At 53.6% G+C, this 20062-nt stretch overlaps 1 gene segment (V, D, J or C); it reads left to right on the top strand.

Moving 5' to 3' along the window:
* Positions 1-12018, top strand: part of LOC107211806 — a 23834-nt gene extending 11816 nt beyond the window's left edge. The window contains 2 exon segments of the C gene segment in view: positions 9904-9942; positions 11535-12018. Of these exon segments, the coding sequence occupies positions 9904-9942; positions 11535-11857 (362 nt within the window).
* The last annotated feature ends 8044 nt before the right edge of the window (positions 12019-20062 follow it).

Genomic DNA, 20062 nt, shown 5'->3' with positions numbered 1-20062 from the left:
TTAACCATCACTGGGGTCCAAGCCGAGGACGAGGCTGTCTATTTCTGTGGTAGCTGGGACGGCAGCAGTGGCAGCTATGGTGTGTTGTAACCTTGAGTAAGAGAAAGTGACAGAGACTCAAAATGCAGAGGAAAGATTTTGGCCCTTCTCCTTCCTGGCAGCTCTTTGTGTATCTGTGTCCCTCACAACCTCTTTTACAGATGGCCATGTCCTCCTGTGCTGCCAAAACTGCTTCTGTGCAGCTCTTCTTCAATGGGCTGGGCTCTGCTCCTGGAATGTGCCTGTGACTATGTCCCTTTGTGTTCTGTCCATGACAGGTTGCATTCCCTGTAACTTTGTCCAGGAAGGTCTGTGCTCTTTCTGACTGTCTGGCTCCACTCTTGTCTCCTCTCTTCTCTACTTTCCCACATGCGCTGGTCCAGGGAGCGCTGAATCCGCAGCCATCCTCACTGCCAGCTAGCATGGAAGTGGCTGTCAGGATCTCGTACTCTGCAGGTAGCAGCGGATATGGCTATGGCTGGTTCCAGCAGAAGGCAGTGGCCCTGTCCCTGTGATCTACTACAATGATGTGAGACCCTCGGGCATCCTTTTGCGATTCTCCGGCTCTGGGGGCACATTAACCATCACTGGGGTCCCAGACGAGGACAAGGCTGTCTATTTCTGTGGTGGCTGGGACAGCTGTGCTGGTCAGGACTGTGGCACCCTGCAGGATGGTTGTTGTTGACATGGATGATGGGGCATGCTGTTTCTGAGGAATGACTGAGGTTTGAGAATTGCAGTTTATAGGAATGGTTTTGCAGATAGAGGCCCTTGGGTTTAGGGATCCCTGGCAGGAGCAGCACCCTGTTATGCCATCTGGACATTTGGCCATCTCCATGTCAGGTGTAACCATAAATCTGGCAGTATTTCTCAGCAGCTGAAGTGTGGTATGGGAAGTATCCCCTAGTGAGGGAGCTGAGTGGGATCTGGGGAAAGATGTACTGACAGATGTTTCTGCCTTGTGAATGGAGTCTGAATTTCCTGGAGGAGCCACAGCCCAGACATGTGGTGGCTTAAAAGCTGGACAAGGTCCACAGCACAGTCCCACCAAGTATGAGAACATGGAGCTGGTGGAATTGGACCATAGCCTGGGCCACTCCCCTCATCACAGTGTTCACCTACAGCTCAGGTGCCGTGACCAGACTTGCTGTGCCTATACAGGGCTTCTGCACACAGGGCCACATCGTGCTGCTCTGGGAAAGTTGTGTTCCTGGGGCACAGATTGATCTCCTTCTTCTTGACTCTCTTCTCTCCCTCTCCAGGTTCCCTGGTCCAGGCAGCATTGCGGAGTCAGCCATCCTTGCTGTCAGCCAACGTGGCAGTCAAGGTCAGGATCACCTGCTCTGGGAGTAGCAACAGCTATTATGGCTGGTACCAGCAGAAGGTCCCTGGCACTGGCCCTGTCACTGTGATCTACTGGGATAACAGCAGACCCTCAGGCATCCCTTCACAATTCTCCAGCTCTGTATCTGGCTCCACAGCCACATTAACCATCACTGGGGTCCAAGCCGAGGATGAGGCTGTCTATTTCTGTGGTAGCAGGGACAGCAGCAGCTATGCTGGTGAAGTGACAAAGACAGATTTTCAAATGAGGTGCAGAGGAATTAAAAACATAGATTTTCATTCCTTCTCTCGGCCAAGTAGAGTTGTGGATGTGGGACTGGAGCAGGTTTATGTCTCCTCTGTACAACCATGGCTATAAATTCCCTTTTTTCTCCTAGAAAATAGGAGGTCACTTTGTGGCTGGGAACCATTGTCCTTGTCCCTACAAAACTCATGGTATAGCTGTGTCCCACCCCTCACTGCCTCTTGCTACTGATGACCATGTCCTCCTGCAGCCGCCAGAGCTACCTCTCTGCTGAAATGTTTTGGCCAGGGCTCTACTCCTCAAATATACTGGTGACTGTGTTTGGGTCCAATCTCCTCTGACTGTGGCATTCCCTGTAACCTTGCTCCCCAGGCAAGTTCTCCTGGGACACTGACTGACCCCCCTCTTCTCCCTTCTCTTCTCTCCCTCTCCAGGTTCCCTGGTCCAGGCAGCAGCAGTGAGTCAGCCATCCTCACTGTCTGCCAATGTGGGAGACACGGTCAGGATCACCTGCTCTGGGGGTAGCAGCAGCTGGTATGGCTGGTTCCAGCAGAAGGTTCCTGGCACTGGCCCTGTCACTGTGATCTACGACAACACCAACAGACCCTCGGGCATCCCTTCGCGATTCTCCGGATCCTTGTCCGGCTCCACGAACACGTTAACCATCACTGGGGTCCAAGCCGAGGACGAGGCTGTCTATTTCTGTGGTGGCTGGGACAGCAGTGCTGCTCAGGGTCTTGGTGGTGGTGGGGTAAATTTTTCACTCCTCTTGACTGCTGAACCTTTTTGTCTGTAGGGAAGAGGTTCAGAGCATAGGTGGTTCCTACCCTTGGTGCCTGCAGCTATTTTTGCTCTTGCTGTACCAGGTCTTGTCTGCAATTCTGTCCTCATGCCACAGCCCATCTGATGGCCATAGTGTGTTGAAGATGTCCCCATTGCTTTGTCATGCAGTATAACCACACAGAGCTTCTCGCTGCCTGGGCACTCTGCTTTGCCGTCACTGGCTGCTGGCCTGGACGTGGTTCCTGGTGGTCCATGGGCAGGGGGGTCTCCAGCTGCCCCAGAATCTGAGTGTCTGCAGCAGGTCATGTCCCAGGCTGTCCAGCCTCAATGCCTGGGAGGAGGAGTGCCCTGAGGGGCAGTGGCCAGGGAGAAGGGTCGGGTTTTAGCTACAGCATTCTTTCAGGAGCACCTGGTTGGAGGTTGCACCCAGGGTGTCCCACATGTGTCTGACGGCAGAATTCTCCCACTACTGTTCCCCTGCATGGGGAGGGCTGTGCTCCTGGGACACTAACTGACTTCCCCTTCTCCCCTCTCTCCTCTCCCTCTCCAGGTTCTCTGGTCCAGGCAGCAGCACTGAGTCAGCCATCCTCACTGTCAGCCAACATGGGAGAGACGGTCAGGATCACCTGCTCTGGGAGTAACAGCTACTATGGCTGGCATCAGCAGAAGGTTCCTGGCACTTCTCCTGTCACTCTGATCTATGAAAGCACCAAGAGACCCTCGGGCATCCCTTCGCGATTCTCCGGATCCAAGTCCGGCTCCTCAGCCACATTAACCATCACTGGGGTCCAAGCCGAGGATGAGGCTGTCTATTTCTGTGGTAACTGGGACAGCAGCAGTGGTGGCTATGGTGTATAGTGACAACAAGAAGTAGGAAGTGATAACTCTAAGGATTTCCAGACTCCAAAACTAAAGCAAATATTTCAGCCCTCCTCCCTCTTGGCTGGCTGTGGCATAGGTTCCTATCCCGTCTGTACAGCAATAGCTACAAATGTCCTTCTTTTGTTGTCCCACAGAACTGGAGGATCTCTTGTTCTCTGCCGTGTCTGAAGGTCATTGTTCTTGTCCCTACAAAGATCAGCGTGGCTTTGTCCCCCAGCCCATCACATCTTGCTACTGATGATCATGTTCTCCTCCTGCTACCTCTGCTGTGGTGCCTTGGGTTGTGTCACTGATCTATGGAAGCAGCAGCAGACCCTCGGGCATCCCTTCGCGATTCTCCGGATCCTTGTCCGGCTCCTCGGGCACGTTAACCATCACTGGGGTCCAAGCCGAGGACGAGGCTGTCTATTTCTGTGGTAGCTGGGACAGCAGCAGTGCTGATGAGGGCAATGAAGCCAGTGAGTAATGGGGAAGTGAGACACAGAACCCAGGGTCAAGAGAGGAAGGTTTTGAGCCATTTTTTCTCGTGGTCAGTTATCCATGTGATAATGGAATTGAGACAGGTTCCTGTCCCCTGTCCAAGGACATGAATGCGCATGACAAGGCACAGGAGGTGACTCTTTCCCCTGTCCCCATCATAGGAATGGCACAGCCTCATCCCCAGCCCTGTTGCCATTTGCTTCACGCTGCCCCCTCCTGCTGCTGCTGCTGCTGAAGCTGCCTCTGCTGCCTTGCCCTGGGCCAGGTTGGGATCTGATTCCCCCATGTTTCTGTAGACATGACCAGGTTCCTTTCCCTCAGAGGGTGATGTTCTACTGCTCTGCTGCTGCCAGCTCTCCTTGCAGGGCCATAGGCCTCTAATCCTTCTCTCTGTCTTGAGGCTGGGTGTCCCACCATGGCATAAGGACCTTGGGCAGAGGAGTCCTGTTGCACTGCCTGGGCAGAGATGTGCTCCTGAGGCAATGGTTCACCCCCATCTTATTGCCTTTCACTTCTCCCTCTCCAAGCTCCCTGGTCCAGTCAGTCATCCTCAGTGCCAGCCAACCTGGGACAAACACTCTGGCCTACATGCTCTGGGAGCAGCAATGAGTATGGCTGGTACCAGCAGAAGGTCCCTGGCACTGGCCCTGGCACTGTGATCTACTACAATGACAGAAGACCCTCAGACATTCCTTTGCAATTCTGTTTTTATGTCTGGCTCCAGAGGGTCACTGGTATTCAAGCTGAGGGCAAGGCTGTCTATTACTGTGAGATCAGCAGTGCTGATCTCATGGTGACACTGAGCCACAGGCAAGCAAGACCTTGAGTGTCAAAAAGGCTGGTTTTGGTTCCTCATTCCACTCTGCCAGGCATGACCACCTCTCCAGCTTTGGGACTTTTCTTTTCCCTTCCTGGTTCCCTTCCCTGTGTGTTCCATGTCTCAGGGCTGTGACTCTGAGCATGATGTGGCACTGGAGCATGTTTCCCAGAGAACCTGTGAATGACCCATCCCTGCAAGGGTTCAATGCAAGGTTGGATGAGGCTTGGAGCAGCCTGGTCTAGTGAAAGGTGTCCCTGGCCATGGCAGAGGTGTTGATGGCATTTAATGTCCCTTCCAACTCAAACCATTCCATGATTCAATGACTATGTTCCCAGTGACTGGGCCTTGGTGCTGCAGAAGCCCTTGCCTGGCCTAACATCCTCACTGCCCAATATCTATGTGAGGGGCAGAGGAGCCTGGCACAATGCTAGGAGCTGCAGACTGTGGAGCTGCCCATATCTGCCACATATCTGCTCCACAGTCTGAGTCCTGCCCAGGGTCCAGCAGCATTGCAGCCACCCTGGCAGCTCAGGGCTGGGTGTGTGGGTGTTTTCCAGGACACAGGAGGCCTGGAGAGCTTCTGCTGCAGCCCATGGCTCTCACATGGCTCTGGCTTAGCTGTCCCCAGTGTCCGTGTCTCTGCAGGAAAGCATCTTGATCTGCTGCAGGGGCAGCAACAATGCTTATGGCTGGCATCAGCAGAAGGTCCCTGGCAGTGGCCCTGTCACTGTGATCTATGCTGATAACAACAGACCCTCGGGCATCCCTTCGCGATTCTCCGGATCCAGGTCCGGCTCCACAGGCACATTAACCATCACTGGGGTCCAAGCCGAGGATGAGGCTGTCTATTTCTGTGGTGGTGAGGACAGCAGCAGCAGTGCTTCCACAGTGGCATGCAGCGATTGGGGAAGTGATGCAAAAACCTCCTGCTATTGCAGATATCAGTCAGGAGTCTCCACTGTGCCTGTTTGATGGGGGCTCAGGTCCCCACCATGGCCCTGTCCTTGCTTGCCCTGTACTGGATGTGGCTGTGCCTGGTGTCTCAGCCTAGCACTGCCTTAGAGCCCCAGGTCCCTGCCTGTTCCCTGGCACTTCAGGAGGGGATTTACAGCAATTGGGAGCACACCTCCATGGCCCCATTACCCACAGCTAGGTCCAAGCAGAGGAGAAGGAGAAGCACGAGGAGGCTCTCACTCTTCTGGCTGGAACACCAGGGGTGATCAGGGCCATGGTAACACCCACCATGGGAAAAGGGAGACACAAGCCCACTTTTGCCCCAGTGGGGCACCCTCGGGTGCTGCCTGCAGCTGCCGAGGTGCAACATGGAGCAGCATCTTTGGCTGTGTGGCAGTTCCTGCTCTGGAACATATGCTCTGCTCCAGCAGGCTCCCTCCATGCTGCTCACCCGGAGACAGCCCTGCAGCCCTGCCCTGCCCATGCCAGCCAGGCTCCTGGTGCCCTGGGCACCCTGGGGACAGCATAGTCAGGGACAGGGAGGGTCCTGGGGGAGAGGGAATTTCCTGTGGCGCAGCCGCTCTTTGTCTGGGCTGGGACTGCTAAAGACAGCCATGATCCCTGTGCACTGAGTTGGAGCAGGACTGACCAGGAGCTGCCCCAGCTCTGGCTGCTGAACACTGACACACTGGGCTCATGATCAGCTAATGGGGAGGCATTGCTGAACCCCGAGGCTCAGTGCTGTCCCACTCCCATTGTTCTGGGGTGTGAATGCCTGGAAAGAGCAAAGGTCTTGGTCTTGTTGTTATCTCAGCTATCAGAGGAAGAGCCAGGGCACAAAAGCAGGAGAGCAAGGGGATAGTTTATGGGCCTGGAACACCTGTGGGAGAGAAAAATGCCAAAAATGAGTTGGGGAATGGTGGAGCTTGGCATCATCCCAGTCCCATCACTGGGAGCTGCAGGTGCTCCTGTATGCCCAAAGCGCCCAACTCTCCCTTATCTTTCGGCACTGCGGCCACTCAGCCTTGGTGTGGGGACAGGGGGGTCAGTGCTGGTGGGTTTCAGTCTCAGAGCTGGGAGATGTCTCTGCTTTGTGTCTGGGGACAAGCCCTGCTGCATCTGGGGTGGAGGGGCTGGGTGTGGAGCAGGGAGGGATGTGCAGAGAGAGGCGCGGGCAGTATCCGGCCGTAACCGCAGGGTCGGATTTGCATGGAGGGGACGTGTCCTGGGCAGGCAGGGGCTTAAAAGGGAGTCAGGGTCCACAGCACAGCCCCATCATTCTGGGGACGCTGAGCTGGTGGGATTGAACCATGGCCTGGGCCCCTCTTCTCCTCGTGGTGCTCGCCCACAGCACAGGTGCCATGGCCAGACTCGCTGTGCCTGGATGGGGCCTTTGGGCACAGGGGCCCCGTCCTGCCGCCACGGCAGGTCTGTGCCCCTGGGACACTGACTGATCCCTGTCTTCTCCCCTCTTTTCTCTCCCTCTCCAGGTTCCCTGGTCCAGGCAGCACTGAGTCAGCCATCCTCGCTGTCAGCCAACGTGGGAGACACGGTCAGGATCACCTGCACTGGTAGCAGCTACAGCTATGGCTGGTACCAGCAGAAGGTCCCTGGCACTGGCCCTGTCACTGTGATCTACTACAATGACAGGAGACCCTCGGGCATCCCTTCGCGATTCTCCGGATCCAAGTCCGGCTCCACAGGCACATTAACCATCACTGGGGTCCAAGCCGAGGACGAGGCTGTCTATTTCTGTGGTAGCTATGACAGCAGCAGTACTGCTGCACTGTGACACACAGCAATGGGGAAGTTGTACAAAAACCTTCTGCTTCAGCTATCCCTTGGAGCCCCAAGACTGTGCCCATCCCCTGTCATTTGAGGAAGCTATGACCTCCCAGCAATGCTGTCATGGCCCAGAGTGTCCCATGTATGTGCCTGCAGGCAGATTTGTCCTTTCACTGTTCCCTTAACCAGAGAGGGCCATATTCCTGGTCACTGGCTGACCCCCATCTGCTTTTCTCCTTCCTCTCCCTCTCCATTTTCCCTGGTCCAGGAAGTGCTCTGTTAGCTCTTTTCAGTGTCAGCATTGTGGGACAAGCCATCGAAGTCATCTGCTCCAGGGATGGCAGCAGCTGTGACTAGGTACCAGCCTAAGTTTCCTGTCTGTTCCCCTGTCACTGGGATCTCCTGCAATGGCTTGGGACCACCAGACACCCCTTTGCAATTCTCCAGATCCCAGTCCAGCTCCATGAGCACCGTAACCATCTCTGGCATCCAAGCCCAGAACAAGGCTGTCTGTTAATGTGGTAACTACCAAAATGGCAGTGATGATGTCACCATGGTTAAACGGAGCAATGGGGAAGGGATACGAAGTCTTCCTGCCATAGCAGGGGCCTATTGGGAGTCTCTGCTGTCTCTGTTTCCTGGGGCAGGTCCCTGGCACAACCCTGCCTTTTTCTGCCCTGCGGTGAATGTGGCTGTTCCTGAATTTCAGTGATACAACTCCATCCTTACAGCCCTTTCCTTGTCATTTGTGGATGAGAGTGGATAGGATAGAACTGAATAGACCATTTCAGATGGAAGAGGCCTTCAATGATCACCAGTCTAACTGTGTGGCCTCTTCAGGGATGACGAAAATGTAGGGCATTGTCACATTGTCAAATTGTATAATGCTTGCAGGCTTGGGATGTCATCCAGCTCTCTAGGAAGCCTGTCCAGTGTTTGCCTACACTCTCAAAAAGGAAATGCTGGGATGACCTCTTGAGCCTGCCCTGTACTCCTGAGCCAAGCTATTCCTGATCTCCCTGGCTGGTGCCCAGGGCCCTGCTTGTGCCTCCCAGCCCAGCTCCCAGGCCAGCTGTGCCAGGAGATCATCACTATGTAGCCCTCTGGAAACAGGAGTTAAAGATGGAGCTTCTCTGCCCTGTCTCTCAGGGCTGAACAGAGCTGTGGGCTTGATGCAGTTTCATGTACCCCTCCATGACCATTGGCTGTGAGCAGCCTCCTCCTTGTCCCATGCTGTGCAGGAAGAGACCTTGGGGCAGTGCAGTGCCTGGCATTGCTGTGCTGTCAGCCCCACCACCTCATTCTGCTGACAGCCATGTCCTCTTGCTCTGTCTCTTCATGGGGCCATGGCCTTGGGCTCCGGCCTTGGGCTCTGTCTGAGGCAGGGATCCCTCTGTTCCATCACGACCTTTTGGCACAGGAGCCCTGTCCTGCACGTCAGAGAGGGCTGTCCTGGGGCACTGACTGACAGCCCTCTTCTGCCTCTCCCTCTCCATTATTCCCTGGTCCGGACAGCATGGCTGAGTCAGCCATCCGAGGTGTCAGCCAACCTGGAAGGGACTTGCAATATCTCCTGCTCTGGTGGCAATGCCAAAAGCTACTTCAGCAACACCCTGCTGCATCCAGTACAGCCTCTGTCCTCCTCCATGCCTCTGTCCAAGGAGAAGAACAGGACTGAAGAGCTGAACACTCTCCCCTGCTTTTGTCGTCCCACAAAATGAAACTGAAACCCCACGGAAGCCTGAGAAATGCTCAGAAAATGATCATCCACAACACGGGGCAGTGGCTTCAGCTAAATGCTTTGCATAGACAATTTCAGTGATTTTTTTTTTTTTTTTTTTTTTGGAGGGGGGATGGTTTCAGGCTTTGCACAAAAGCATAAACTTTCCCAAAGGCAAAGCAAACCTCTGAAAGAGAAAGTGTCTCAAACCACAAAATCTTCGAAGTGTTACCTGTTTCATAGTGAACTATTTATATAGTTCCTGTGACTCAGGAAGTTCACTGACTTTGCCTCTTTCTATAACTTCTTGCACAAACCACATCATCTGAAAATCTGCGGGTTCAATTTACATTGGTGCTGTTGGCATTCGGTGGTCCAAGCTGAGCACTAAATCTGCCAATCTGTGGGACTGGCACCACACTGGGAAAACGCTTGTCAAAGAAGTAGCCAAGCATATACAGGGAATTTTGAAGTTAATTTGTTTTAGCTGAAATCCATTCTGGCTCACCCCTTCCTTGGCTACTGCAGCTTTATGTAGGCATCTCCACCTCTTGCCTTTTCATATTTTTAGGGTAAATATTAACAAAAATAAGTTGCCTGCAGAGACCTTCAGCTATTAGCTCTATTGCTGGTGGTGGGAGCTGCACTGAAAGAGCCCAGCCAGGACCAAAACTCCAGAGGTACAGCTGTGCCCACACCTTCATCCTGCTGTGTCCATTGGGGCATCTCCATCCCATCACCTTCCTTCCACTGCATCCACTGGGATATTTCCAGACCATCCTTCCACATCCATAGGGTCCAGGACTGTTCTGCCATGAGGCAGGAGGTTTTTGTATGGCCCTGTGTCACTGTGTGGTGTATTCGGGGACGGGACGATGTTGACGGTCCTAGGTGAGTCGCCGACTTCCCCTCGGTCTTTCCTTTCCTGCCGCGGAATTTTGACATTTTGTCGATTTTTGATGATTTGGGGTTTTTTTCTCGGACTTGGCGCCAGGCTGGGGTCTGTCACCCGTTTGGGGCCAGGCACTAAGCCCAGCGTTGGGGGCTCTGTCTCGTCCCTTCAGACTCTGACGACTCTGCGCGCCACAGAGAATCGGGGAGTATTTTCTCGGTCGAAAAGTCTTAAAATTTGTCCAGGAAATGTGTCTGAGGTCTCAGGGGGAAGGAAACTCAGGTTTAGGTCTCTAAAAGAGGTGATTTTTGTCTTTGTCAAAGAAATTTGTCAGTCTAAAGTCTAAGTCCTCAAGTCTTAGTCCTGAGGACTAAGTCTGCCATCCCTGGTGAGGGGCAGGGGCTCTTCCATGGGGTCCCATGGCCAAGGGTGAAGGTGTTGTGAAAGGACAGCCTGTGTTCGGCTGTGAGGAGCCCACAGTCATCCTGACTTCGTGTTAAAACAGCACATCCCTGGAATCTTAGACAAAAGATTCCAGGGAAATTTTAAAGAGCCCATTGTCCAGGTAAGACATGTCAAAAATGGAGATTATTGCGCTGAAAATGATGCCGGAAGTGTCGTTTGTCTGTCTTTGTCTGTAATTTTTAAAAGAATGTGATGAAAAAATCCCAATTTGAACCAGATTTCTTGGGGCTAAGATCAAGAAAAATGTTCTTTGACCATTTCTTCATCAAAAAGTATTTAATGGTGGAGTCATCCTGGTTTTCAAGCAGAGATATAGATAGAAATAGAGGTGAAAATAGAAATAGAAACACTGCACATTGGAGGAGGCAGCAGAACCACACCAAAAAGACCAAACATCTTTTTTCCACCTTCCTTTGGGTGATTTTTAGTGGTAGTTTTCCAGAGACAAGAAAATATCTGAAAGAAGAACTGGGGAGAAAACAGGTCTGTTTGTCTGTGAAATTTTGGTGTTTTTTTTTTTTTAAAGATGCCTTTTAAAAGGAAAGAAATTATTTTATGGCAAAGAAATTAGGATTTAGTTAAATATAGATATATATGTATAGTTAAATATAGATATGTATCTATAAATGTATATATGTATGCATATATATATGTCTATATATATAAATATATATAGTAAGTAATTTTAGATAGATTTGAGATACAGAAATGTTGAAATATTAATATTAAATGCATTTTATAGAACTATACAGCTATTCATATGATATGGATTACATACATATGTATGTTGTACACTTTACATATATTATGTATATTAGCTGTATATATCTACCATATATAATACATATATATGCACATATATGTAGATATAGTGTATATAAAACATATATACAAGCATATATGAGATGTATGTGTATAACACACACATACATGCACTTATTATATATATGTGTGTGTATATATATGTGTATATATATATATATATATATATAAATTTAAATACATTACAGTTACAAGTGATAAGCTCTGGCTGTGGGGAAAGTGGGGAGTTTCTGTGTAGTGCCAGCAGGGGCTGTGGTGGGGGACAGGGCCCTCTCTGACCCTGCACCCCTCTCATCCCTCTCAGGCCAGCCCAAGACCTCTCCCACCGTCCACCTCTTCGCGCCATCCTCCCAGGAGTTGTCGTCAGCGGGCAAAGCCACCCTGGTGTGTCTGATGGAGAACTTCTACCCCAGCCCTGTGTCAGTGCAGTGGGTGGCTGATGGCAACACCATCAGCACTGGTGTGGAGACCAGCCAGCCCCAGCGGCAGAGCAACAACCAGTACATGGCCAGCAGCTACCTGTCCATGGATGCCAGCAAGTGGCAGAGTTACAATTCTGTCTCGTGCAAGGTCAGGCACGAGGCTGGAAATGTGGAGAAGACCGTGAACAGATCCGAGTGCTTCTAACTCACCCCGCCAGCCCTTTGCTGGCTCCCTCCCTCCTCCTCACTTCTGGGAACAGCGGCTCCCTCCGCCGCAGATGTCTCTGCCCATGTCCCCTGTGCCTGTCCCCCCTCTCTGAGTGTCACACAAATAAACACCGACACTGAACTAGTGCTGGCTCAGCATCCCTGTCTCTGTGTCCTTCCAATGCGCTCGCTCCCCACATCCTGCCTGGCGACAGCCCAGTGGCACCAGTATGGGGGGTGGGATGGGAACAGACACATGTGTACACACACACTAATATAGCAGGGGCTCTGTGAAGCTTCTGCTCAACCCTGGGGATCCCAGTGAAGCCCCCTGGCACTGCCAAGAACAGGGAATGAGCAGCCTGGGGCACAGCCTGCACTAAGCCCCCACACTCATTGAACACTTGTCCCCAGCTGTGCCATCCTCAACCCTTGCTCACTGGCCTCTGAGTGCCAGGTGCCATGCAGGCAGATGTGGCCTGTGGTGGAGGCATGGCTAGCAATGTCCCTTTGCCACCAGGCTCTGTCCCCTTTTCATTGTCACCCCCGTGCTTCCTGGTGCAGCTGCCAGTTAAGTACAAGCACCCTGTGCCACTACAACCTGGACACCTGCATGCCATATGCCCCATCCCCAGCACAGCCCTGGGGAAGGTTCCCTGCATCCCTGCCCATGGAAGGGCTGACAGCCATGGCTATGCTGAAAGCAGCATGTGCTCTGCTGTTGTCACACCGTCAGGGTAGCCAGGAACCACACCAGGGATGGTTCTGGGAGAGGTGTCCCTCACCAGCCTCTTGGGAAAGGGGGGATGGCCCCACCACCTCCCCCTTCCCAGGCTGTGCCAGTGGAGTGCCTTGCTCCACCAGGCTTTGGATTGCCACATGTCCCTGCAAGTGTCTTCTGGGGACACAGAATTATAGAACCCTAAAATGGATTGGGTTGGAAGGGACCTTTAAAAGTCATCCAGTTCAAGCTCCCTGGAATGATCAGGGACATCAACCAGATCAGGTTACTCAGAGTCCCTTTCAGCCAGGGATGGGACATCCACAGCTTCCCTCAGCTGTTTCAACACCTCACCACTCTCACAGTAAAAAAATTCTTAATTTTATCTAGCCTAAAAAGTGTCCCTTCTTTAGTTAAGAAACATTATCTCTTGTCCTATTGCATCAGGGCCTGCTGTCTTCATCTTTCCTATAAGCCCCCTTCAAGTACTGAAAGGTTGCTATGAGGTCTTGCCAGAACCTTCTCCTCTCCAGGCTGAACAGCCCCAACCTGGGATGATGGGAGACCATCTTTTCCTCATAGCAGAGGTGCTCCAGTGCTCTGAGATCTTTCTGGCCTCCTCTAGACTAGACCAAAAAGGTGCATGTCCTTTTTATGTCATGGGATCCAGAGCTGGACACTGCACTGCAGGTGGGGCCTCACCAGAGCGGAGTACAGGGGGAGAATCCCCTCTCTCAAACCACTGCCCTCGCTGTTTTTGATGCAGCCCAGGATATGTCTGGCTTTTTGGGCTGCAGGTGCACATTGCCAGGTCATTATTCACTGATTTCCTCAAATCCTTTGCAGCAGGACCATTCCCTTGTGCCCCAGAGTGTATATGAGAGCACAGTGCCCCTGCCCTCCTGCTTTTTGTCAGGGAGCTGGCAGCAGGCCCTAACCCCACCTGTGCTGCCAAAAGGCACCTCATGCTCCAAAACACCTTCATTGGCTTTAATCCTGCTTTATCCTCCTCCTCAGCTGGGCAGGGGAGGCCTTGCCATGGAACATCCCCATGCCTGGGGCAAACCCCCTTCCCATCACCCTGCTCAGGGTCACAATGTCCCTTCCTAGGTGTGGGGTGACAAGCTCATGGTTTTCCCAGGAAATCCCAAATCCCATCACTACAGAGCAAACCCATGTGCAGGCCAAACCCCTGGGCTGCTGCTGCCCTCAAGGAAGGAGCCAGCAGCAGGATGCTGAGCCTGCATCAGAACCAGGGAAAGGCAGGAAGGGCAGATGATGGAGAGTTCTGTCCCACTGTGTTTCAAGATCAGCTTCTTTAACACAGCTTCCTGAGCAGAGAGTGCCCACTGCAGCAGAGGTGCAGCGCTGGCTCCTGGGGGGCTGCTGGGCTATGGCAGGTGGTCCTGAAGGTGAGGATCCCTGCAGCATGGCCACATCTATGCATGCATGCATCTATTCCAGCTCACTGCTGGGGAATGTGAGCCCAGACATGGCAGCAGCTCCTCCACACTGCCACTGATCCCCTTCCTTGCTCAAGCAAGGTTATTTCCTGGCAAACCCCTGCCTTTGGCATCTCATCCCCAGCCTTGTGGGGCTGCCAGGAGAGCTGCTGCCTGAGACTCTGCCAGCCAGAAATGCCCCAGTGACAGAGACCTGCTGCCAAAAAGGATGTTCGCTTCTTTTCCACTGCAAAGATCAAGCCTCAATAATTACCAATTCCAGCAGCTGTTGAATCACCTTAGTGGTTGAGGCTGCAGTGAATGACAAGTAACACAGGAGCCCCCCATCCCAGCTGTGCTGCCAGGTTTTACCCTGAAAAATGCCATATTTCTGGGGAGGGGCATTGGAGGAGGGTGGCAGGGCAAGGCTTTCCCCAGGTCCTGAGATTCATCTTGACATTTCCTGAGTAAAGCCCATTCCTTGGTCACAGGACACCGGCCCCAGCTTTTGTGAGCTCAATTTGGGGCATGAGTGGGGGTCTTGCTTCAGCTCAGATCTGTGTGGGCAGAACACAGGCACATCTCTGACTCAGGGGGGAGGAAACCTCACTAATTATTGATTAAAAGATTTTGCTAAATCTTTCCCATAAGCAACTGTCAAAAAAAAGCCTAATTAATTATAGATCAGTGGCCCTGGTCCCTCCAGGGCTCCCATCCTCCCCTGCTGCCTGCAACTTGGCAAACTCCCAGCCAGTTTTACCCTTAACAATCCTTCAACAGGGCCAGAGAGCCCTGGCTGGGAATCACAGAGGGATGCAGGGCCTGATCCATCCCCTGGCAGGGAGGGAAGCAGTGCCTGGGAAGAGCAATCTGGATCCACTGCTGCGCCGCCCTCGCTGGGGGTGTCTGGTGAGCAAATGTGCTGAGCAGAACCAAAACCTCCCTCCCCTCCCCAGCTGCAGCTCCCGCTCTCACTCTGCCGGCTCCTGCACTGCAATTTTAACAGTCATTTATTTTCTCATTTTCCCAGCTTGCCAGTAATTTTAAAATGAGGGGGATCTAATTTAGTAAATGAGATGCTTCAGGAAGGCTTTAATTAGCTGCAAAGAGAAGCAGTGGATCCCATGAAGGGTTGGGGCTTGGTAAGAGCTGCTCTCCCAGGCTGAGGCTCCCAAGTGAGGGCTTAACAAGGCTTTCAGGGGCCATTTCATATACCCTGGGGGTTTGGACACCTTGGACTTGGAGGGGGCCCACAGCTGAGAACAGAGTGAGGGATGCAGGAACGTAGGCAAAGGAGTGTGGGACCATAGGAGCTCTCTCAACCCTCACTCCTAACCCACTGCCAAGAACCTCAAGCGCAAAGTTCTGCTCTGGTCCCCAAATCCTTCCTGGCTCCCCTCGGTGACGACCACCTCTGGCCACATTTGTGCCCCAAAAAACAGCCCTGAGCTGTTTTCTTATTGTACATCACTGGCTACAATATTTTTATTTTTAATTTATTTTAAGTTGCTTTGGGGTTTTTTTTTGTTTTTTACTTTACATCACCCAGGCCAGGCAAGCCCCAAGGTCTCATATCAGGAGGAGGTGGGGTCTCTTTTTGTGGGGACGTGGCAGGAGCGGAGAGAGTGCACCTGGAGCTGATGAAACACCTCGTCTGGAGAGCCATGGGCGGCGTGGCACAGCCGGAGAGGAGGGGATGGGTCCTGCCTGCCCCCAGCGCAGCTGCAGCCACACAAACAGCGCGTTCCTGGAGGCTGCAGGGCTGAAACTCGAAAGCAAGAACATGGTCCCAGAATAGCCCCAGCCCGGGCTGGGGGGAGCAGGGCAGAGCCAGACCCACAGGGACAGCAGTGGGAGGATGGCACAAGTCCCCTCGCTTTGATGCTACAGCGGTGCCAAGCCCGGGTGACTCCCATGGCCTCTGCCACGCCTGAGCCAGGGGGATGCAGCCCCCGAGCACCCTGAGGGTGCTGCTGGTTCCTGCAACCCATCCTGACACACCCCCAGCTCACACAGCCCTCTTCTCTGGAGGACTTGGGGAGAGGCTGTGCAGAGCCCAGATTGTGCCACGCCAGCACTGGCCTCCTGTTTTCCCCCAGCCAGCCCCAGCGTGCAGCTGTGCGGCAGTGGGGCATCCCCTGGCTAAATTTACTCCTCACCCACTACAGTCCCCAACCAGAAATTCAAAAGGGCGCCCCAAAAAAGGAAGCGAAACTGTCTCCAGTGGGTGCTGACGTGTGAAGGCGAGTGAGCGCCACGCAGCCAAGCCTCAGTCGGCTCAGCCCTGAGACGTGGCCAGCTCTGTGTCCCTGCCTCACTGGGCTCTCCTGACCTTGGGGTGTCATCACCTTGTGGGGGACATCAGCCCTTGAGATGGGGGAAAGGTCTTGGGGTGGCATGATGCCGCCCAAAATTGGCAGTATGGGTGGTGCTGAACCGGGGACCTGCTGGGGGCCAGAGCCAAGGCTGTGCCAGGACTCTGAGCTATAGCAGGCTATGTGTCCCCAGGCCAGGGTCACCCCTCCTGTCCCCTGGAGGGTCCCTGACAGGGCACCCAGTGGGGTCTTACTGCCCTGGTGTGGGATGTCCCAGCACATTCCACATGTATGTGCAGACGTGTGCACACACACTGTCCCTGCAGTGATCCCGGTGCATGGATCACCAGGCACCACTGGGCACTACTGACCCCACACCTGTGGGCTTTGAGGCCAGGAAAGATCCTGCCACTGCTCACATTGTGGCCTTGTCTCCCTGTGACACCAGTACAGGGGGACCAGCCTGAACAGCTTCCTGCTGCTACCCTGCTGTCAGGTCACCCTGAATTTACTCACTCATTTACTGAATTAAACTAATCAGTCCCTGCCTGCTGCCAAGACAGCCCCTTCTCTGGGGTCATCCCTCAGCCCATCCTCTTACAGGGTACAGGGGCAGCCTCCAAGTTCAAAAAATACGGGTCAGGCTTCCCCAAATCCAGGAAATAAAATATGTGTGATAAATTAATAAAATACATGTTATAAATTAATAAAATACCAGATATAAATTATAAAATACAAGTCATGAATGACAAAATACTATCAAACACCCCTGGGCAGCCCTGGGTCAAAGACCCAGCTGGAGACAGCTAGAGAGCTCAAGACCAAGTTTTATTGCCCTGCAATTGAAAGAGAATTAAATGAAATAAATAAATGTTTCAGGCTGGTGTGGTTGAAAACACGATCTGAGCATTCAAGCCCATTTGTGAAGACGAGAGAAATCATTTGCATAACCGTGTCAAAACAGCAACTGCCAGGGCACGCAGCTGGCAGGAAGGTGCCCCCTTGCTGGGGGTTATTTAGATGTGTATGAAACCACACCAGAGCCTGGGGCAGAGCCCAGTAAACAGCCCCAAAGATAAGTGCCCAGGCTTGTAAGCAGATTGTAAACAAGCTGAACCGACTCAAAAATAAACACCTTTCAGCAGCTTCAAAATATTTATTATTTCAATTCTATTGTCATAGTAAAATGTCATTCCCAGGAGAGCCTCAGCCTGGTCTGGGGACTCAGCAAAGCCTTGTTTTCTCTCATATTTGAGGTAAACAGGTGCTGGTCCCCAGTCAGGTGTGCTGATGGAGAAAGATTCGATCACAGGACCGGTGCTCCCTGTCTTGAGGAATGTGGTCATTGAATCGCAGACCTTGTTATGACTCCCTAGGTGGGAATTTTTAGTTTAATGTTAAGAATTTTCTAGGTAGGGAACATTGGTGGCATGGTGACAACAAGGTGGTGGCAGTGGTGGCTGAAGGGTGTGATGGGGATGGCTTCCAGGGTCTTCATCAGGCCCTCAGGAGGGAGCAGAAGAGTTAGGCTTACCCAGTTAGGGAGGACTTTTACCCAAATTTGCCTTTTTCCCTCTCCACAGCCAGGGTGGGCAGAGCAGGCAATGTGAGGGGGAGTGGAGGAGAACACTGGGTGCACTGCAGGGCTGGACCCTGCATCCTGTAGGTGTGGTGCTCAGGGACATGGCTGGACCTGGCAGTATGATCTTAGACAGCTTTTCCATCCATAAAGCTTCTGGGTTCCTACCCCAGCCAGTGACACCTTCACTGTGCACCCTGTGCACATGCTGCCGGCCCCACGCCAGAGCCAGAGCCCTTTCCCCTTCCTCTGCAGCCACTGTGGGGAAAAACCACCAGGTTTAAACATTTCTGCCTTGTTTTGGGCACTTTTGGCTGGACCTCCCCACGCTGGCTGTGGGCAGGGGGTGCTGATGCACATCACAGCCCCCCAGCTGAGCCAGGAACACTCACAGGCAGCTGTTTCGACCGCAGCCCCGTGGCTTGGAAATAGCCCTTGCTAAAATTACAGCCCGCCAAAACCAAGAGCCCGCCAAAACCAAGAGCCAAACACCAGCTGGGAGCCAGGAATAGCCCTGGCCTTGCCACACTCGGCTGCCTTGGCACAAACTTTCCAGCACGTGGCACCCCAAGCACTGCTGCCCACCAGGGCAAAAGCGGGAAAAGCTGGGGTTTGACCCCAAATCAGCAATGGCTCATGGGAGGGGGTGCATTGCCACGTTCTTTCCTGGGCAGCGCAGCATTCCCTGCAGAGGCACAGCACCTCCCCAGGTTTTGGGTCCCAGCAGGGCTGCCCAGTGTGTGCTGAGCCTTTGGGGTGGTTCTGGTGACCAGCAGTACAGGGGGTCTCTGCTGCCAGACCCTGCCTGGTGTCACTACTGTCCTCTGCTGGGGACACCACAGCCAGCCAGGACAGGACCCCCAGGTGATGGGGACCCTGTGGAGTGCCTGCTCCCAGAGCTACTGCCCAACATTTTGGTCCCCAATGCCTTTGGGAGCTACAGCCTGGTCCCCCTGGGCAGGCTCCTGGTCCCACTGCCTGGGTGCCCCTCACACCCTGGCCTGGTACTGGAGCAGACTGGGGGGCTACAGCCACTTGAGGCTCACCACGGCCAACTGGGCCCCCATTCTTGCCAGCTGGGGCTGGGCCCACCCTGGGCTGAACCTGGCCATGTCCGTAGGGCAGCTGCCCTGTGGCCTTTGGGCACAAGGGGCTGGAGCTGGGAATGGTGGGACATGGATGGACATGAGGGAACAGACAGAATGGAGGACATGGGAACATGGAGGGGTGGGGAACACGGTGGGGGACATGATGGGACATGGGAGGAAGAGAGGGCACAGCAGGAAGGTGGCAGTGCAGAGGGAGCATAGGAACACTGAGGACAGGGACATGGAGACACAGGGCACCATGGCATCTGGACATGGGGGATGGTGGCAAGAGGCCATGGGAGCCAATAGTACAGGGGACACAGGGGCCAGGGGCATGGAGACACAAGGAACAGTTTTAAGGGACAGCAGCAGGACAATGTGGAGCACAGGGGCATGAGGACACAGGGGACAAGAACATTTGTAACGGGCAGAGGGGAAAAGTGAATGAGGTCATGAAGGGGTAGGGGCACAGAACTTGGGGGACAGGGGCCCAGGGACACAAAGGAAAGGGCCCCAAGGACATGGGGAACAGGGACAGGAGGACACAGGTGGTGATGGCAGGACACAGGGACACAGGCACATGGACACGTGATGCAGGTGGCAGTGGCAGAGAGGGGGACACAAGAACAAGGGACACAGGGACTCAAGGCACAGGCACACAGAGCACAGGTGACGGTGATGGGGATGGGGACAAGTGCATGGTGATGGTTGCACAGTGACAGTGGCAGGTCACAGTGACATTGGTGGGGCACATTGACAGTGGTGGGGCACAGTGACAGTGGCAGGGCACAGTGACATTGGCGGGGCACAGTGACAGTGGCAGGTCACAGTGACAGTGGCAGGGCACAGTGACAGTGGCAGGTCACAGTGACAGTGATGGGGCACAGTGACAGTGTCAGGTCACAGTGACAGTGGCAGGTCACAGTGACAGTGCCGGGTCACAGTGACATTGGCGGGGCCGTGCGGGTGCCCGCAGCCGTGCGGAGGGCGCCCCCTGGCGGCAGCCAAGCCGCGGAGGGCGCCTCTCCGTGCGCGTGCCCGCGGCGCCCCCGCGTGTC

This window comes from Parus major, chromosome 15 (assembly GCF_001522545.3).
Source record: "Parus major isolate Abel chromosome 15, Parus_major1.1, whole genome shotgun sequence".
Classification (NCBI taxonomy): Eukaryota; Metazoa; Chordata; class Aves; order Passeriformes; family Paridae; genus Parus; species Parus major.
This window is presented reverse-complemented; position numbering and strand designations above follow the sequence as displayed.